Here is a 15,997-nt window from a genome sequence, read left to right on the forward strand (position 1 = left end):
TCTCCGGCGTCTGAGTTATATTTATCTACTAAACTTCCACACTTCACTCACATTCCTCTCATGACCCACACTTTCAAGTTTTTTTTTTGGTGTAAAAGGCAAATGAAGAAACGGTTCGAGCAACATTACCACCGCGGGGCAGTGCTGTGCGGATATGCTGCAACTCATAGGGCGCCAAAGCGCTCGGGCGAAGCGACATTGACCGCTCATTGGCCGGCGCTTTTCTGTGTTTGTGACTTTTGTTCCCTCGATCCGTTGCTTTGTCATCGATATTGTGCCAGTAAACTCTAGTGAGTGAAGCGAGACGATGTCGGTGGTACGTCCACTAACTTTTAGAAATGTTGCAATGGTTATCCGACTTTTTCACCTAACTACTGCTGTTGTGTGTCGTGGACTTTGGTTCAAATTTCAGCGTGCCCTTTAGCCAACATATCGATGATTTAGTTCTCAGAAGTAAGCATCACTCTCCCGCCACCGTTTCGCGTGATGATTCTCCTATCAACTTTTGTCATTTCAGTGTTTGTATATCGTTTGAGAGAGTGTGTGGGGTTTGTGATGCTGTGAATGTTCATCCTTGCGGCTGTCATAGTATTCATGGAACAATTCACATACATATCCTCAGAATTCCACGGCCTCTGTTTCCTTTTCTTGTGGCGGGTTCCTCTTCCGTTATTAGGGAAGGAATCTATAATAATGGTGCTGTGAATAATTCTTTCAATAAGGTACGAAGTTTTTCTTTGTCTCATCTATTAGCAGTTTTGAGGTGTATCTTCCAGCATGTCCTCACAGCTGTTATATTCAGCACCCTCCTTTATGTGATGAATGAGGAACAACATTTTCTTCCTATGAATTGTTTTTTGGTACTGTCTAATCCACTACAGATGCAATGGCGTCATTGGTGTTTTCAACTGCCATCAACACGTGTTTTTACCTATTTGCCGAGTTCGGGCACACAATGTTTTGGTAAATTTGGACAATCCACAATTTTGTTCGTGTCCCTTGATACTGCTACATTGAGTAATATCCAACTGCAATAACCGCTAAAGTTTCGCATCGCTTTCCAAGATGTAACATCGCTGTGCGTAAAACAGGTAACTTCTATTGAAAGCAGTGCGCCTCCGAATGCTGTATATCAAATTGGAGCTTCATTGTTGGTAACTGTTAAACTCTTCTCCAGCTATCAATTCAATGTCAGCTTCATCACCCTTCCCCTCTGGAATACGTGGGGCTGAGGAACGTAGCACCGCTTCACGTCAGCTCCGGTGGCTACTGAATCTTGATCCCCGCTTCTAATTCCTACAACCTTTACACGTTTACATTAGAGTTATTGGGAAAGCAGGCAAATGCCACACCAAGCTGTCCATCGTTTTCAGGCGCCAGCGTAACGGTTATGATTTCCAAAACCACAATTATTTTTTGGAGCGTTAGTTACTCATATCCCGTTTCCAATGAGTATTGATACGTTTTTGTTCTTCATTTTACAGCAAGAGAACGCTGTGTATTGGTAATGGAAGCAAGCGTTCATTCTGCCTTCCCCAACATTCGTCAGTGTCTCCAAAAGAAGGCGAAAGATCGCCACGTAGTTTTTTGTTGTTTCCGATATATGTGGCCCCTTTCCGCCGGCGAGATCTTACGTACTCCACTGAGACCTGTGGAAAATATGGGGTGGACACCTGCTGACACCGGCCCCGGGGAGGCGGGGGATTCAGTTAACGCACGGGGCGGGTCAGCATCAGTGCCTCTGAAGGGTACACACGGAAGGAGAATGTGTACTTATGTGATGCGGTGGCCGCTCATTCTAACCGTCGTATGTTAAGGTTCAATATTGAGCCGCTGCCACGATGCGGGTGATAGCCCATAGCTTTCTTTTGGGTGGTGCACCGGGTCCCGGAATCGCTCTCTCGTGGCTCGCGTGGTCGCAATGCAGCTCGGATTTTGTGAGTGAACATCTTTTCCGCCTCTGTGGGACTTTGGTGGAGGTTGGTGGCGGAAGTTTTGGTGCTGCTGGTTTTGCCGTACACCCGGTTTGGTGTAGTCTTCCCCCTTTGCTGCGGTTTTTAGCCGTTTGGTCTGAAAGTGCATGGTCTTTTTACAAAGTGATTTGCTGGGTTGGGCACTGATGCGTTGCCTATTGTGGTCTCGCGTGCCTTAGGAAATGTTTTCGCTGGTGCTTTTGCTGTTGTATCACCCTGCTTTCAAGTCATTTGTTACATGTGTCGGGGTATGTTTGGTGCGTTACAAATGGTAGTGGTTAGTGTACGGCTATTGGCTGTTAGGCATATTGAAGGGTGTAGCATTAACATTTCGTAATGACTTTTTTCCCGTGTCGTGAGGGAAGTTGGTGGGAGTTGCAGTACTTTGCAGTGGCTACATAGGCTACCCGATTTTTTTTATTTAGTAAGTCTTGTAGTGCACACCTCCACCGCTAGATCTTTGATGACAACAGATGCGCCTTCCCTTTTGAGTTGTGGGGACCACCCAGTGTTGTGGCAGGTGGGGGTGAAAGCGTGGAACTAATTGAATTTCGGGGTGAGGATTTGGTCTCACGGAAGAAATGGGAGGTTGACGACACCCTAACAACGATGTCGCTAACATCTGCTTCTCCTGGGTGAAGGGGTCCGGCGGGCTTCCACCTTGGGTTTTGGACGTCGCCACCGTACTGCACTTCGCTGCGAGAAATTTAACTAACATTAGGCTTATACCCCACCAGAGGCCCACAAGAGGTAATTCGTCACATGTCGCAAAGCTAATACACCTACCATCATAATCTGAGGCCGTAACCGTTGTATTTCCGTTCCGGCACTGCCAAAACAGGTTGCAATATCTTGGGTTCTTACATAAGAAGTCAACCGGTGATGACATTAGTTCGTTAGGTTGGTGAGCGATGCCGTGAGCCACTATGCATTTACATTAGCACAACTTCCGTTTAATTGGTGGTGCCATTTTCGCATATCGAAACTCGAGCGCTGATACTTCCCGCGTGGCATTGCGTGGTTGGCGGCAGTAAGTTCTTGTTTTTCTTTTGCATGTTTACCTGGGCCCGAGCGATCTCTTTTTCTGTTAGATGTTTCGAAACCTTGGTTCATTTTACTTGTGCAAACGTAAATAGGTAGCATATTCGTTCCTTTCGTCTTTTAGAAATAGTTACTTTAGGGACACTCGAGTCGCTTTGCTGTGATTGCCAGCTGCGGCTGATTTTTTAAAATTATTCTTCCAACAGTGTTTGTAATAGCATTGCTATTGTTTAGCTTTGGCGAGGGATATATTAAATATTTTTTGTGGGACATTATTTTTGTTGTGTGCTGCTGGTGGCGCATACTGAAGAGCCGTGGGCAAATCAAGTGCTTCTCGAGACATCCATATCCCACTGCTTTTGTGACTGCTTTTCTTCTTTATCTTTTTTGGATGTCTATGTTTTTTTACTTTAGTCTACAGGTGTATTTTTAAGTGATGGTGTAGATACTACCTATTTCGTACTGTGAGTCTCTGCTACTTTGTGCCGGGAATAGTTGTACAGTTTCTCACTTCCTTTTTACTTTTTTTTTGCAGCGGTTTTGAATAATTGTTTTGACACTGGTTGCTATGACATATTGTTCACGATGCATCCTTAAAAGTTTTGCGAGGTTAAGAAAATAAATTTATTGGCCGGATGTTTATATGTTTTCGGCAATATAATTTGTACTATTATTTTTGGTGCCTTTCTTCCCTTGTTTTGTTAACACTTTTACATATATATATTTTTCATACTTAGATTGCGGTACGAGGTGCTCTTCGTACCATTACTTTTTTTCGCCCTTGTTTCCGGACCGAAAGGCACCTCTGCTAGTAGAATGATCGAACTTTTTATGTTATGCTTGTTATCTAAGTTACCTGCTTCAGGTGGGTTACTGTCCCTCTCGTGCCATTGTTGGATGATTGCAGATTGTTTTGAAGTATTTTTTTTGTTTATCGTTACTCACTTTTTTGTTGGATGTTTTGAAACTAGTTGTTATCCCGTTACGTTGTACACACTTTCCCTCCTCCCTGGTCGTGTACTGTCACTTTCTCTCTAAACATGGTTTTTGTGTATATGGCACTGGCTCCTTTGGACTGGGTCTTTTCATTACCCCTTATAAAAGAAAAATATACTTTATATATCTAATGTTTTTGTTTTGTGTTGCTCATTTTTTTTTTCTGGTGAACGTTTCACCGAATGTTGTTTTTGTACAACCGGCTACTGTGCATTGTTTGCGCCGTTAGTCGTTTTTAAGCTGTGAAGGGGAAGATGCTCACGTAATAGCAAAAATGAACTCGATGTTTTCCTCCCATATTTGAGCTCCGTACTTCACGAGCAGGGCACCAGATTGCGTGTGTGTACACTTTCTGCCATGTATTGCGCACACATTTGGTATGCGAACTTCAAGCTGTTGGGAGTGACTGCATTTGGCTTCTTTCCCCCTTTGTACTGTGTTATAAAAAAAAAAAATAAAATATCGTTTGCTACAACGGTGCCCCAACAATGTGGTTTGAGGTATGGGAATGGCATTTTAGGACCCTGCCTGTATTATTGTGTTTTCTTAAAACACATTTTCGTACGCGTTGGTGTTTGGTAGTTGCACATGTACCGCTTACTTCTTTTAAGTTTAATTCTCATTCCATGTTGTTCATACATTTGTCCCGGTGCAAGCGAGTGACAACAACAGTTGAGTACTTAAGTACCCCATTTCCGTCATGTATGGAAACCAAGGTCTTGTGCTATGTTCTATTTAGTAACAAGCCATCATGTTTTACAACGCGATTATATATATTACTATATTTTCTCTTTTAGTCACCGAATGAGCACTAGTGAACGGCGTCGCTATGGGTTTCAGCGTACCTCCAAAGAGATAAGAAATGAAAGGAAGCTTAACAAGATGCAAAAATGGAGTGAAAAGCTAGACAGCTGTGATGTCGTTAAATTGCGCACGGAGCTACGTTCCATGGAGAAAGCCGACTTCCTGCTCCCTCGTCAGAAAGAACGAAAGACACTGATAGAAAGAATGATACGAGATGCTGAGCTAAGGAAGTGTGTTGAGGGTACCGCTCCCATTTCATGTGAACAGCGACCCAATGAAGATACCCAAGACAATTCGAGCTGCTCCAGTAGATGTGACGATATTATCCTTAGTCCCCGTCTGGGTGTAGGGGATGGTGTTGTGGTTACGACGCCAGATCACTTCATTCCGAGATCATTGAGAAAAAGGTGTGGTGGGAACAACAGTCAGGAGGGTCTAAAGAAACGGGTGAAGAGGGCAGAAGAGCACTTGATTGCTAACAATTCGTTGGAGGAAGATATTGATGATTTTTTTGATTCTCTCTAGTTGGTGTGAATCTAACTTTGCTCCGCTCTTGCTTGCCTGGGTCTCTGTGGACTGCTGCCAACCGAGTTCACAGAGCTCCGTCATCGTTATTTTGTCGTATGCCAGAATTCGACTTTCTCTGGATGGTATATTGCGGTCACCCTATTATACTACTGGGAAAAGGGGGATTACACTATACCTATTTATGGCTTTAGTTCGTAGGATAGGATCATCCCTGCTATCTCACAAGGAGTACAGCCGTTTCCTTGATAACAGAAAGTGGCTTGAAGGTGCCCTTGAGGGGTTTTCGATTGAGAATGTTTTAGGTATTTCTCAATTGTCTTCTCGACCCTCTGTTTTAATGTATGGGTCGTGTGTTTCTGGAACGGCTTTTAGCAATGCAGATGCTGATTACGCAGTGTTATTTCTCACGCAAGGGAATACTGAGGAGTCGTCAATGGCTAACATGCTGAACTATACGCATTCAAAATTTATTGAAGTGAAACGAGAGCATCATCAGAGGGTTCTCTTGGCAATTTTGGAGCATATCAGGGTATCTTTCTGTTCGACGGTGCTGAAGTGCGAGCAAATTTACTCGGCTCGTGTTCCTTTTATTCGGCTTTTCAAGAGTAGTGCGAATAACACAGAGGGAAGTCACTTGGATGTGTCTCTTTCTTTTGATGGTCCCAGAAATTCTTTGTTGCTTAGGCTTTACATGGAGGGGGACCCACGCCTTAGGTGCGGCGTTCTTTGTGCGAAGAAATGGTGCCGCTCTCAAGGTATTCTTGATGCTCGTCGAGGTTGGATTTCTGCATACGCCCTCACTGTCATGTATATATTTTACATGCAGGTGACGAAGAGAGCAGTGCGTATTATTGATGAAAGTGAAGTCAACAATATTCTGTATTGTATGTCGAAGCAAATGTTGGAGGGGGTCAATGAATGCTTTCCTTTTGTTGGAGATGTATGTTCTTGTAGTGACGTTGACATACAGAATGTTTTAAGTGATTTACATGGCTTTTTTCATTTCTTTGGGGGCTCAATGTGTTTTGATTTTGATACTGATGTCGTTGACATTAGGAAAAATGACAAACTTGTTTCGAAAGAATCTTGGTTGGAGGGAATCAATCATTTTGATGAGAAGACTCGTTGGAATCTCCTGGGTTACGAAACTATTATGATCCGTGACCCATACGAAGACCACAATTTAGGTCGTAGTGTGGATTTCTTTCGCGGCGAGAGAATCAGAGAGGTTTTTCGTTTGGCGTCGGAGACCAAGATTGAGGATGTTTTAAACGAGTTAGCAAAACAAGGAAGGCTTTCTAGTGTTTGAAACACTAGCCGGTGCTGCGAATTGCAACTACGTCTTCCTATCAAGGAACAAAGAATTCTAATAATAATATATTTTGCAAATGGATGCGCGCACACTGAACTAGCAGCTCTGCACTGACTGTAGTGAGAAGGTGTTTTTTCTTGTTTATTATCGGTTTTTGTTTGCACGGGTAAGTTAGGTCCCCCCTATTTATGCGCCCACAGTGTAACTCTTATGCCACTTATGTGTTCGAAGAAAACGGGGACGTGTTGTGTGCATATTTCCATGTTTTTTCTCTGTATAAGAATTGTTGAGAAGAATAAGCTACTCGATAACGAAGTTACCTATGGTCAGTAAGAAGCTTGGTGAGGCACAACGTAAAGAGGATTTTTGCATTCCCCTGGAGGGCCAACATACGGATTGCGCACTCTCACCGGAAGAATGGCCGCTTTTACTGAAAAACTATGACAGGCTGAACGTGCGGTCTTCCCACTTTACGGTTTTGGATTGTGGATGGTCTCCGCTTCGGAGACCCCTGTCCCAGTATGTGAAGTACGGCATGATTAACCTTGACAAGCCCTCTAATCCTAGTTCACACGAAGTGGTGTCATGGATTAAACGCATTTTGAAGTGTGAAAAAACCGGGCATGCGGGAACGTTGGATCCTAAAGTAACCGGAGCCCTCATCATTTGTATTGACCGAGCAACACGTTTAGTGAAGTCTCAGCAGAATGCCGGTAAAACATACATTGGTGTGTTGCGCCTTCATGACACGGTGAGTGAAAAAAAGGTTGTTGCCTCGCTGCAGCGCCTTACAGGTCCCTGTTTTCAAAGACCACCGTTAATTGCGGCGGTGAAGCGTCAGCTTCGTATCCGCAATATATATTCAAATCAGCTTATTGAGTATGACAAACATCGTCACTTGGCCGTGTTTGAGACTCACTGCGAGGCAGGCACGTACATACGAACCCTTTGTGTTCATCTCGGGTTGATTTTGGGTGTCGGTGGCCATATGGAAGAGTTACGACGAATTCGAACCGGGGTGATATCTGAAGACGACCACATCTCGACCATGCATGACGTTCTTGATGCGCAGTGGCTGTATGATAACGAGAAGGATGAAACGTACCTTCGGAGAGTAATTCTCCCCTGTGAATATTTATTAACAAACTACAAGCGTGTGGTTGTGAAAGATTCTGCCGTAAACGCGGTCTGCTACGGGGCTAAGCTCATGATTCCTGGACTCGCGCGCTTCGACAACGGAATTGAAAGGGATGATGTTATTGTCCTCATGACCACTAAGGGGGAGGCCATTGCATTAGCTTATGCTGAAATGTCCACATCACAAATGGCTTCAGTGGATCATGGTATCGTGGCTCGAAGCAAACGTGTGATCATGGATCGAGACACGTATCCGAGACGTTGGGGACTTGGCCCCGTTGCTGTGAAGAAGCGTACGATGATGAAAGATGGACTTCTGGACAAGTACGGCCGTCCCCAAGCAAACACGCCGTCCGACTGGTTTTACGTGGACTACGGTGGCGTTAGTACGAATGCTGAAGGCGTTCAGTACGGGGAGGCCCCAAGAAAGAATGGAAAGCGCCCTAGGTCAGAAGCAGATGACACCTAATAAGTAAGTTTTTTTTGTTAAATCGTTAAGAGCACAAGGGGGATAGGGAGAGAGGGTGATCGATGATTTATTTTCGTTTTGTTTGTGTCCGCGGTTATCGTCGCTAGGTTCCCTCATTGGGTTATTTGACAACTCTATTATCTCTGTAGTGAATGCATGCTTACACTATTGCTTTACTGCGTACTCTTCTTCTTCTTCTTCCTTTTTTTAACCTCTCTGAAACATATTAAAGTGGAAAGGGAAAGAAAATGTCAGGTAAGCTTCGTCTTTACAAAGAAAAACTTGAGGGGTACAACCGGTTTTACTCTATCGTTAAAACTATTAAGATGGTGACTTTGGCGAAGTATCGTGCGGCGCAGGGACGGATAAGGACACGCGATTTCAGCCTCCGCTATACGGAGTTGGCGTTCAGCAAACCACAAGCATCGAGAGATGCCGTGGCCGCAGCGAAGAATGCCCTTGTTTACATACCGATAACTACGAATCGTGGGTCATGCGGTGCCCTGAACAGCAATATTGTGCGTTGTATCGATTCCGTGGTATCGAGTAAGATGGTATTGATGCCGGTCGGCAAACGTGGTATAGACTCGTTTTCTAAACTGTTTCCCGATGAATTCAGATACGGTATCATTAACGATATGAAGGAATCAATGCATTTTGGTTATGCAACCTTTGTAATTGAAAATGCATATGAAGTGTCCAAGGATGCGGATCGGTATCAGGTGATTTTCAATCGTTTCGTTTCTGCGGGTGTCCAAAGGAATGCCGTTTACAACATTCCATCATATGAGAAGTGGAAAGAGGACCTTGCCGATGCCGGTAGCTCGGACAACCAGAAGAATCGTTACCTTTTTGCGAATGCGCTGCAGAATGAGGAGGAACAGCTTATTCGGGACTTCTTCGATTTTCATGCTGCGCTCGCGGTCCTCAATGCCGTTGGAGAAAACGAGCTTTCCGAGCAAGCTGCCCGTCTGGTTGCTGTTGAGGGTCAGTTGACTAATATCAGCAGCCTGCAACAGAGAACTAGCTCGCTTTACAACAAGACACGGCAGTTTGGTATTACGGCGGCGCTAATTGAAATTCTTTCTGCTATGAGTTCGTTGGAAGGCAATGCTATGAAGGGCGTCAGACGCAACAAATTCTGGGAAGGGGCAGTAACCAAGTAGTATTTGTTCATAAATGCGGTAGGTATGCGTGCGACCGTGATGTTTGTGGTATAGGTAGGCAACATGTTTTTTTTGTGGTTCGTAGGTGTAAGGCTCTTTCTATCACTTCTATTGGTTTTTGGTGCAGATGTGCACTCCCTTTCCCTACTGAGTGATAAAAAAAAATGGTTTGGTTAATGCCGTTTCTGAGTGTATGTATGAAGTACACGAAAATGGACACCTATGTACATTCTTTTTTGTAATTTGTCAAGAAAGAGTGGCTCCGATGAAGTTGAATGTCGCCTATCCACGGAACGGCACCGTCAAGCAGGTTGAAGTAACCGATGAGGTCCTCCGCCGTGTCAACTTGGGCGACTACCGCCTTGGCAACGAGGTGGACGGCGCCATATTTGGTGAGGCCTTTAGGGGTTACACCTTCAAACTTCGTGGCGGTTCCGATAAAGAGGGATTTCCAATGGTGCAAGGCGTAATGGCCCCAAGTCGTGTGTCACTTCTTGTGAAGCGTGGCGCTGTTGGCTTCAACACCTTCCGTGGTTATCAGGGTGAGCGTCGCCGCAAGTCCCTCCGTGGCTGCATTCTTGGGAGCGACATTGCCGTGCTGAACGTCACTGTGGAGAAGGTCGGTGAGCAACCAATCGAGGGTGTGACAGACGTGTCGGTACCTCGGCGTTTGGGACCCAAGCGCGCGAACAAAATACGTAAGCTCTTCAATCTCGGTCGCACGGATGACGTACGCAAGTATGTGATCCGTCGGAAGGTGACGAAAGAGGGCAAGAAGGACCGTTTCAAGGCACCCAAGATCCAACGTCTCATCACCTCCACGATTAGGGCACGCCGCGCCAAGAAAGTGCGCGTCGCCATTGATAAAGTTCGCAAATCGGCAGCCGAGCGCCGTGAGTACCTCCGCCTCGTTGGTGCTCGCCGCCGCGCTGCCCGCCAGCGTAAGGCGGCTCGTCATCACTCAAGCAGGGTGAATGCACAGAGGAAGGAGGTTGATGCCTTCAAGGCACGGAAGTAGTAACGCTGAACGGGTCACTCCGGAATTATTTTTTTATTTTTTCGTTAAAAATTTTCACTTATAAGGTCTCACCACGAGGCATAACCTAATGTGTACTTCGAAGTTGTTTGATGTTGCTACTAGCGGCGAGGTGCCCCCCTTTTGTCATCCCCTTACTTACATACGCTGGTACAAATAGTTTGTTTAGCTACAGCAAGGATATAAGTGAAGAATGAAGACACAAAACTTGCTTTTTGCTGCGTCTGCTGCTGTGTCTGCCGGGGCTGCGGCCGCCGGTGCCGTTTCGTGCGATGAGATGTATCCTCAATCGGCTGCTTTCTTTGGGTCAATGGGATGTGCATCCGCTCTCATTTTTGCGAACCTGGGCTCTGCCTATGGTACGGCGAAATCAGGTGTTGGTGTCGCTCACCTCGGTATACTTCACGCCGATCGGATCATGCGCGGTATTGTGCCTGTTGTCATGGCCGGTATTCTCGGTATATACGGGCTCATTGTGTCCGTCATTATCAACAATAATATCAAAACGGAGCTACATGCATATGCGGCATTTTCCGGATACCTGCATTTTGGTGCGGGACTCGCTGCCGGTTTGTCTTCCTTGGCCGCGGGACTTTCCATCGGGATCGCCGGTGACGCATCCGTCCGCGCGTACGGTAAGCAGGAAAAAATATTTGTTGCTATGATTCTGATGCTTATTTTTGCGGAGGCTCTTGGACTCTATGGACTCATTATTGCTCTTCTAATGAACAATACCGCGAACAAAGTTAACTACGGACCGTGTCAGTGAAGGCATCTCTGCTCTATCATCTTTTTTTTTGTTCGATGCCACGCTTTAGGGAGTTAAGATGGATGAGGGAAAAAGGAAAAGGATTTTTTTTCATGAAATTGTTTCCACGAAGGGAAAGATATATATATATATATACAATGAAAACTAGAAGAAAAAACTGATGCTGCGCCGGTGAGGTGCCGAGGGTTGAAGAAAGGTAATGAATAAGGGCGAAGGGACAAAGTGAAAAAGGCGCTGCAACTCGAAGCATTCACCCGGGACCATCTTCTGCTTACGTAAGTAGTAAAAAAATAATGTGTTTTTTCCTTTTTCCTTTTTTTTTTGGATCCTTTTCTTTTTGCGCTTTATACCGCTTGTTCTCTTTTTTTTTATATCTGTGGAAGAATACTACTTTGGTTAGGTATCACTTTAAGTCGGTGCACAATAAGTATGTTGCAGGCGGGAACAAAGAAGTTTCTTAGGGAGTATGGAAGCACATGCGCTCCCCTGTTCTTGGCACTTGGCGTATGCCTTATATGCTGCTTACCTGCCGCGTGCCCAAAGGAAAACTTCATTGATGAAAATGCCATCAGCGTCTCGAGAGTTCCGGTAATTACTGGGATGTTGGGTGAGCTCCATATGGACACGAGGATTTCACAATATACGCGCGTGGTTCGTGGCCGACGCTCCGTGGGCTCCGAATCTATTGCCGTTTACGTTAATGCTGCCTTTGAATCCTCCGTTGTGTTGGCTAATCACCTGATTTACGTGCTGCGAGAGAAGGAAAACATGGCATGCGATACGAATTTTTACTTTTTTAATGACACAAGCAAAGATTGGCCAATCCCCGATTCCTTCGTCCGCGCGGCTATAGTTATTAACGTGACGTCGTTTCACACAAATAACCTTTGTTTTAATGTGTTTGGTGCCAACGGAATGCAACCAAATCAAGATCTATTCAACCTCGCAGTAGCGATAGCGGAGAAGTGGAGGTTTAATATTGATGTTTTATGCCAAAATCCGTATATTTCATTTTCCACGAGTCGACCAATATACGAACACTACTTCCTTGCTCTGCAGACGGCGTTGGTCGCACCGTTACGCTACCAACCGTGGTATAAAATGCGGTCGCGTGGCATCAGTTTGTTGGCAATTAGCACCGAAAAGTCCGAACGCAGGACCAAATCGTCTTACGGTTATAACATGGCCGCTGCGCACGAGCAGCTCATCGCAACTCTTAGTTATCTGCACGAACGTTTTCATCACTCAACATCTGTTTGGATACCACTAAGTGTTGATCAGTACGTCGAGTATGATGTCATCCAATTTGCCACGATTTTATTTGTCGCTTCCCTCCTATCGACGTGTTACTCCATATACGAAGTAGAGGGGTTCAGCTTTTCCCCGTGCGCGGCGTTGGTTAGTGCAACCGGCTTGGCTGCCTTGGTTTCAACATTGAATTTTGGTACCGCTGGATTTTTTGTGAGCAGTGGTGTCCTGACGGTTGGGCTTGGTGCATTTTCATGGGACATGTCGTGGGGTGCCATAAATGCCGTGGTGTTATGTCTTCTCATCATTCTTCAACCTGTAGCGGGGTTGGTCATGGGGTTTGGTGCCACTCTGCAGCTTCAGTTTATCCATGTAAGGTGCCGCAAGTGGCACGTGTTGCTGATTGGAGCGATCCTTTCATGGATCGTTTTAGTTGCCTTGACGGAAGTGATGAAAGCAAAATTGTTTGACACAGAGACTACAGCTGGCGTATATTTCTCGTTTTTTCTATATCCCAATGCCTTATGGATTTCCAGCAGGCTGATTCGGTCGACGTTGGGTGCTTAGATGGGTTTAACTGTAACAAAAAGTCAGGGCGCATTCTGGTGGTATGTTGTCTTCGTTTTCCCACTCCCTCCGCTTCACTTCTTGTACTTTGTTCCCCCCTGAAGGTTTTGCCCCTTATTTCACTTTTGTACTTCGTAAACAAAGACACGACGTGAAACCTCCCTCTTTCCTGCTTTCCCCTACTTTGCTCGTTTTCTTTAGCTGCTGCGAAGTTACGATGGCAAAGCGTACCGTCAAGATGGGCGTCATGGGGCGCTATGGCGCCCGCTATGGTTCGAACCCACGTAAGCGCGCCAAGAAGCTGGAGGTGTCTCAGCATGCGAAACACTTCTGCTCCTTCTGCGGGAAGTTTGCCTTTCGGCGCAAGGCCGTTGGCATTTGGCGCTGCGATGGTTGCAGCAAAACTGTCGCTGGTGGCGCCTACACGCTTAGCACACCAAACAACACCACGGTGCGTTCCACCGTTCGCCGCCTTCGTGAGCTGAAGCAGTCTAACTAAAATGGAGGGGAACAACCTCTTTCTTTTTTGTTTTTTCTCTATTTTACCTGTGAAACACCGTCGAAGGTGTTTGCACAATTTTGTGATGCTTCAAATATGTTGTAGGGATGCATGACACACATCACGGTTGTTTTCTCCCCTTCAAACCACTCCTGCACGTTTCATCTTTGTTATCCTTCGCTTTCCTTGGATATACCCTAAACATGTATTTGCCTGTGTTTTACCCTGTCAGAGAAAAAAGAAAAAATGTTCTCCTCCAAAACCGAGTATGACCGTGGCGTTAACACCTTTAGCCCAGAGGGTCGCATTTTCCAAATTGAATACGCCATCGAGGCAATCAAGTTGGGAAGCACAAGCTTGGGAATTCAAACCCCCGATGCTGTTATCATTGCTGCCGAGAAGCGGGTGCCATCAACACTGGTTGATCCGTCAAGTGTAAATAAGATCCTGGAAATCGATCATCATATCGGGACCGTTCTTAGTGGCATGGTGGCGGATGCGAGAATACTTGTGGACCATGCGCGTGTGGAGGCACAAAATCACCGTTTCACCTATGATGAGCCGATGAGCGTTGAATCGTGTGCCTTGGCGACGTGCGACCTGTCAGTTCAGTTTGGTGAAAGCGGGGGACGGAAGAAACTCATGTCGAGGCCCTTCGGTGTCTCATTATTGATTGCCGGTGTTGACGAAAACGGACCCCAGCTTTGGCAAACAGACCCGAGCGGCACTTATACACGTTACGATGCTCAAGCAATCGGTGGTGGTGCCGAGGCTGCTCAAACTGTTTTCAGTGAGCGTTATCATCGGAACATGACAGTTGAGGAGGCAGAGAATCTCACCGTGCAGATTTTACGGCAGGTGATGGAAGAGAAGCTAACGAAGACCAGCGTTGAAATTGCAATTGTTCCGGTTTCCACTGGGCGGCTTCAAATATATGACCAGGAACAGATACAGCGGATCATTGATCGGCAGGCCGAGGAAAATTAACATCGCGCGTCGTCCAAACTCCCTGCGACGTGCCCTTTTCTTTTGTTTTTGATATGTTTCTGTAGGACTCAGTGCTCGCGTGTTAAGTGACCGTAAGAACGTACGCATAAGTTCTTTTTGTGGATGTGTCTCGAAGGAGGATCGTATCATCTTCCTTTTTTTTTTTCAAATGCGTGTACCATCTCTAGGCAAATATTTGAGGATATATAATCACGTAAGTCACGCAATATGTCTTTGCTGCTGTCGGGGGTAGTGGATGACGGCAAGTCGAAACCAGAAGTGGAACACACTCACTCTGAACGTGAGAAACGTGTTTCAAACGCCGTCGAGTTTCTCCTCGATTCACGTGTGAGGCGGACGCCCACGTCGAGCAAGGTGCACTTTTTGAAGTCGAAAGGCCTTTCTGCGGAAGAAATATGTGAGGCGTTCACCAAAGTTGGACAACCGAAGACACTAAACGAAATCAAAAGAATTTTGAGCGAGCGGCCATATGTGCCAACAGGACCGAATAGCCAGCACATGACTCAGCCTTTGAGGGATGAGAGCGCCGATTCGGTTCCCACGCCTCATCCAAACCAATCCCGGCGTCACACTAGTTTACTTTACGCGCCACAAGCTCCACCGCTCCCCGAAGCGGCTGCTGCCACTCGCGGTGTGGACTGGAGGGATTTGGTAATCGGCGCCGGTGCTGCCGTGATTGGCGGTTTTGCTGCTTTTAAAGCATTTCAATTGTATTCGCCTTATGAAATCCGTCTAAAAGACGAAGGAAGCAAGCCACGATCGCGACGCAGTCGGAGAGGGGGACGTCACGCGTCATCTGACAGTGAGGCTGAGCGGTCACTCGTGCATCGTGAAGTTCCTGCTCTTCCTGTACCCGCAATTCCTGTTGCATCTGAAAGCCACGTGGATGCAAAGCAAGCTGAAATTGAGAGGTTAAAGACTGAGTTGAAGGAGACTCAGGAAGCTCTTGAAGCAGAGAAAAAGGGCAAGGCTGAACTCTCCATCACCCTCGGGAAGTTGCGGGGTCAGGTCACAGCATATTCAAGAACAAACGAAAAGCAGGAGTCACAAATCAAGAGTCTTCAAGAGGAGGTAAACAGGTTGAAAAGTGAAATTGAGAGGAAAGAAGATTCTGCTAAAGTCAACGCCAATAGTAATGTGGAGGAAACCTTGGACTCTAAGGAAGAAGGTTTACCATCCAGCGACACCGAGTCAAGTAACCCTAATGGTGCCTCATCTGAGGTTGCCCGGGACACCCAACAGCAGGATGGCCCTGCCCCATTAAGCACGGAAACGGACGGAACAGTTGTTGGCGGCGAGGCAGCTTGACGCGGAGGCGTGTAGAGTGGCTGAAAGCTGCAATCTTGTTAGTATATCAATGGAGTGGGTGAATTTAATAAGAGTGTGCACTTGCAGAGTGCATTCACCCTCTTAAAATTCTTTATGTTTCGTCTGACGAGATAAG

General features: G+C 46.0%; 10 protein-coding genes across 10 annotated transcripts, besides 1 other annotated feature; all 10 read left to right on the forward strand.

Moving 5' to 3' along the window:
* The first annotated feature begins 4,449 nt into the window (after positions 1 to 4,449).
* Positions 4,450 to 4,473: a sequence feature (AT_rich).
* Positions 4,474 to 4,736: 263 nt separating this feature from the next.
* Tb10.100.0045 (hypothetical protein, conserved) lies at positions 4,737 to 5,339 on the forward strand (the record flags this gene model as incomplete). Its single annotated transcript, XM_817182.1, has 1 exon — positions 4,737 to 5,339. One exon carries the CDS (start codon positions 4,737 to 4,739, stop codon positions 5,337 to 5,339), a length of 603 nt encoding a protein of 200 aa, XP_822275.1.
* A 184-nt stretch (positions 5,340 to 5,523) lies between these two features.
* On the forward strand, positions 5,524 to 6,651 carry Tb10.100.0050 (hypothetical protein, conserved; the record flags this gene model as incomplete). Its single annotated transcript, XM_817183.1, has 1 exon — positions 5,524 to 6,651. The coding sequence occupies one exon, from the start codon at positions 5,524 to 5,526 to the stop codon at positions 6,649 to 6,651; it is 1,128 nt and encodes a 375-aa protein (XP_822276.1).
* A 325-nt stretch (positions 6,652 to 6,976) lies between these two features.
* On the forward strand, positions 6,977 to 8,260 carry Tb10.100.0060 (centromere/microtubule binding protein; the record flags this gene model as incomplete). The annotated part of the gene is made up of 1 exon (XM_817184.1): positions 6,977 to 8,260. One exon carries the CDS (start codon positions 6,977 to 6,979, stop codon positions 8,258 to 8,260), a length of 1,284 nt encoding a protein of 427 aa, XP_822277.1.
* A 248-nt stretch (positions 8,261 to 8,508) lies between these two features.
* Positions 8,509 to 9,426, forward strand: Tb10.100.0070 (ATP synthase F1 subunit gamma; the record flags this gene model as incomplete). The annotated part of the gene is made up of 1 exon (XM_817185.1): positions 8,509 to 9,426. The coding sequence occupies one exon, from the start codon at positions 8,509 to 8,511 to the stop codon at positions 9,424 to 9,426; it is 918 nt and encodes a 305-aa protein (XP_822278.1).
* A 265-nt stretch (positions 9,427 to 9,691) lies between these two features.
* Tb10.100.0080 (40S ribosomal protein S6, putative) lies at positions 9,692 to 10,444 on the forward strand (the record flags this gene model as incomplete). Its single annotated transcript, XM_817186.1, has 1 exon — positions 9,692 to 10,444. One exon carries the CDS (start codon positions 9,692 to 9,694, stop codon positions 10,442 to 10,444), a length of 753 nt encoding a protein of 250 aa, XP_822279.1.
* A 211-nt stretch (positions 10,445 to 10,655) lies between these two features.
* On the forward strand, positions 10,656 to 11,231 carry Tb10.100.0090 (vacuolar ATP synthase, putative; the record flags this gene model as incomplete). Its single annotated transcript, XM_817187.1, has 1 exon — positions 10,656 to 11,231. The coding sequence occupies one exon, from the start codon at positions 10,656 to 10,658 to the stop codon at positions 11,229 to 11,231; it is 576 nt and encodes a 191-aa protein (XP_822280.1).
* Positions 11,232 to 11,660: 429 nt separating this feature from the next.
* On the forward strand, positions 11,661 to 13,046 carry Tb10.100.0100 (GPI transamidase component GAA1; the record flags this gene model as incomplete). Its single annotated transcript, XM_817188.1, has 1 exon — positions 11,661 to 13,046. One exon carries the CDS (start codon positions 11,661 to 11,663, stop codon positions 13,044 to 13,046), a length of 1,386 nt encoding a protein of 461 aa, XP_822281.1.
* A 217-nt stretch (positions 13,047 to 13,263) lies between these two features.
* Positions 13,264 to 13,545, forward strand: Tb10.100.0110 (60S ribosomal protein L37a, putative; the record flags this gene model as incomplete). Its single annotated transcript, XM_817189.1, has 1 exon — positions 13,264 to 13,545. One exon carries the CDS (start codon positions 13,264 to 13,266, stop codon positions 13,543 to 13,545), a length of 282 nt encoding a protein of 93 aa, XP_822282.1.
* Positions 13,546 to 13,791: 246 nt separating this feature from the next.
* On the forward strand, positions 13,792 to 14,532 carry Tb10.100.0120 (proteasome subunit alpha 5; the record flags this gene model as incomplete). The annotated part of the gene is made up of 1 exon (XM_817190.1): positions 13,792 to 14,532. The coding sequence occupies one exon, from the start codon at positions 13,792 to 13,794 to the stop codon at positions 14,530 to 14,532; it is 741 nt and encodes a 246-aa protein (XP_822283.1).
* Positions 14,533 to 14,760: 228 nt separating this feature from the next.
* Positions 14,761 to 15,861, forward strand: Tb10.100.0130 (peroxin 14, putative; the record flags this gene model as incomplete). The annotated part of the gene is made up of 1 exon (XM_817191.1): positions 14,761 to 15,861. One exon carries the CDS (start codon positions 14,761 to 14,763, stop codon positions 15,859 to 15,861), a length of 1,101 nt encoding a protein of 366 aa, XP_822284.1.
* Positions 15,862 to 15,997: the final 136 nt, after the last annotated feature.

This window comes from Trypanosoma brucei, chromosome 10, assembly GCF_000002445.2.
Source record: "Trypanosoma brucei brucei TREU927 chromosome 10, whole genome shotgun sequence".
Lineage (NCBI taxonomy): Eukaryota > Euglenozoa > Kinetoplastea > Trypanosomatida > Trypanosomatidae > Trypanosoma > Trypanosoma brucei.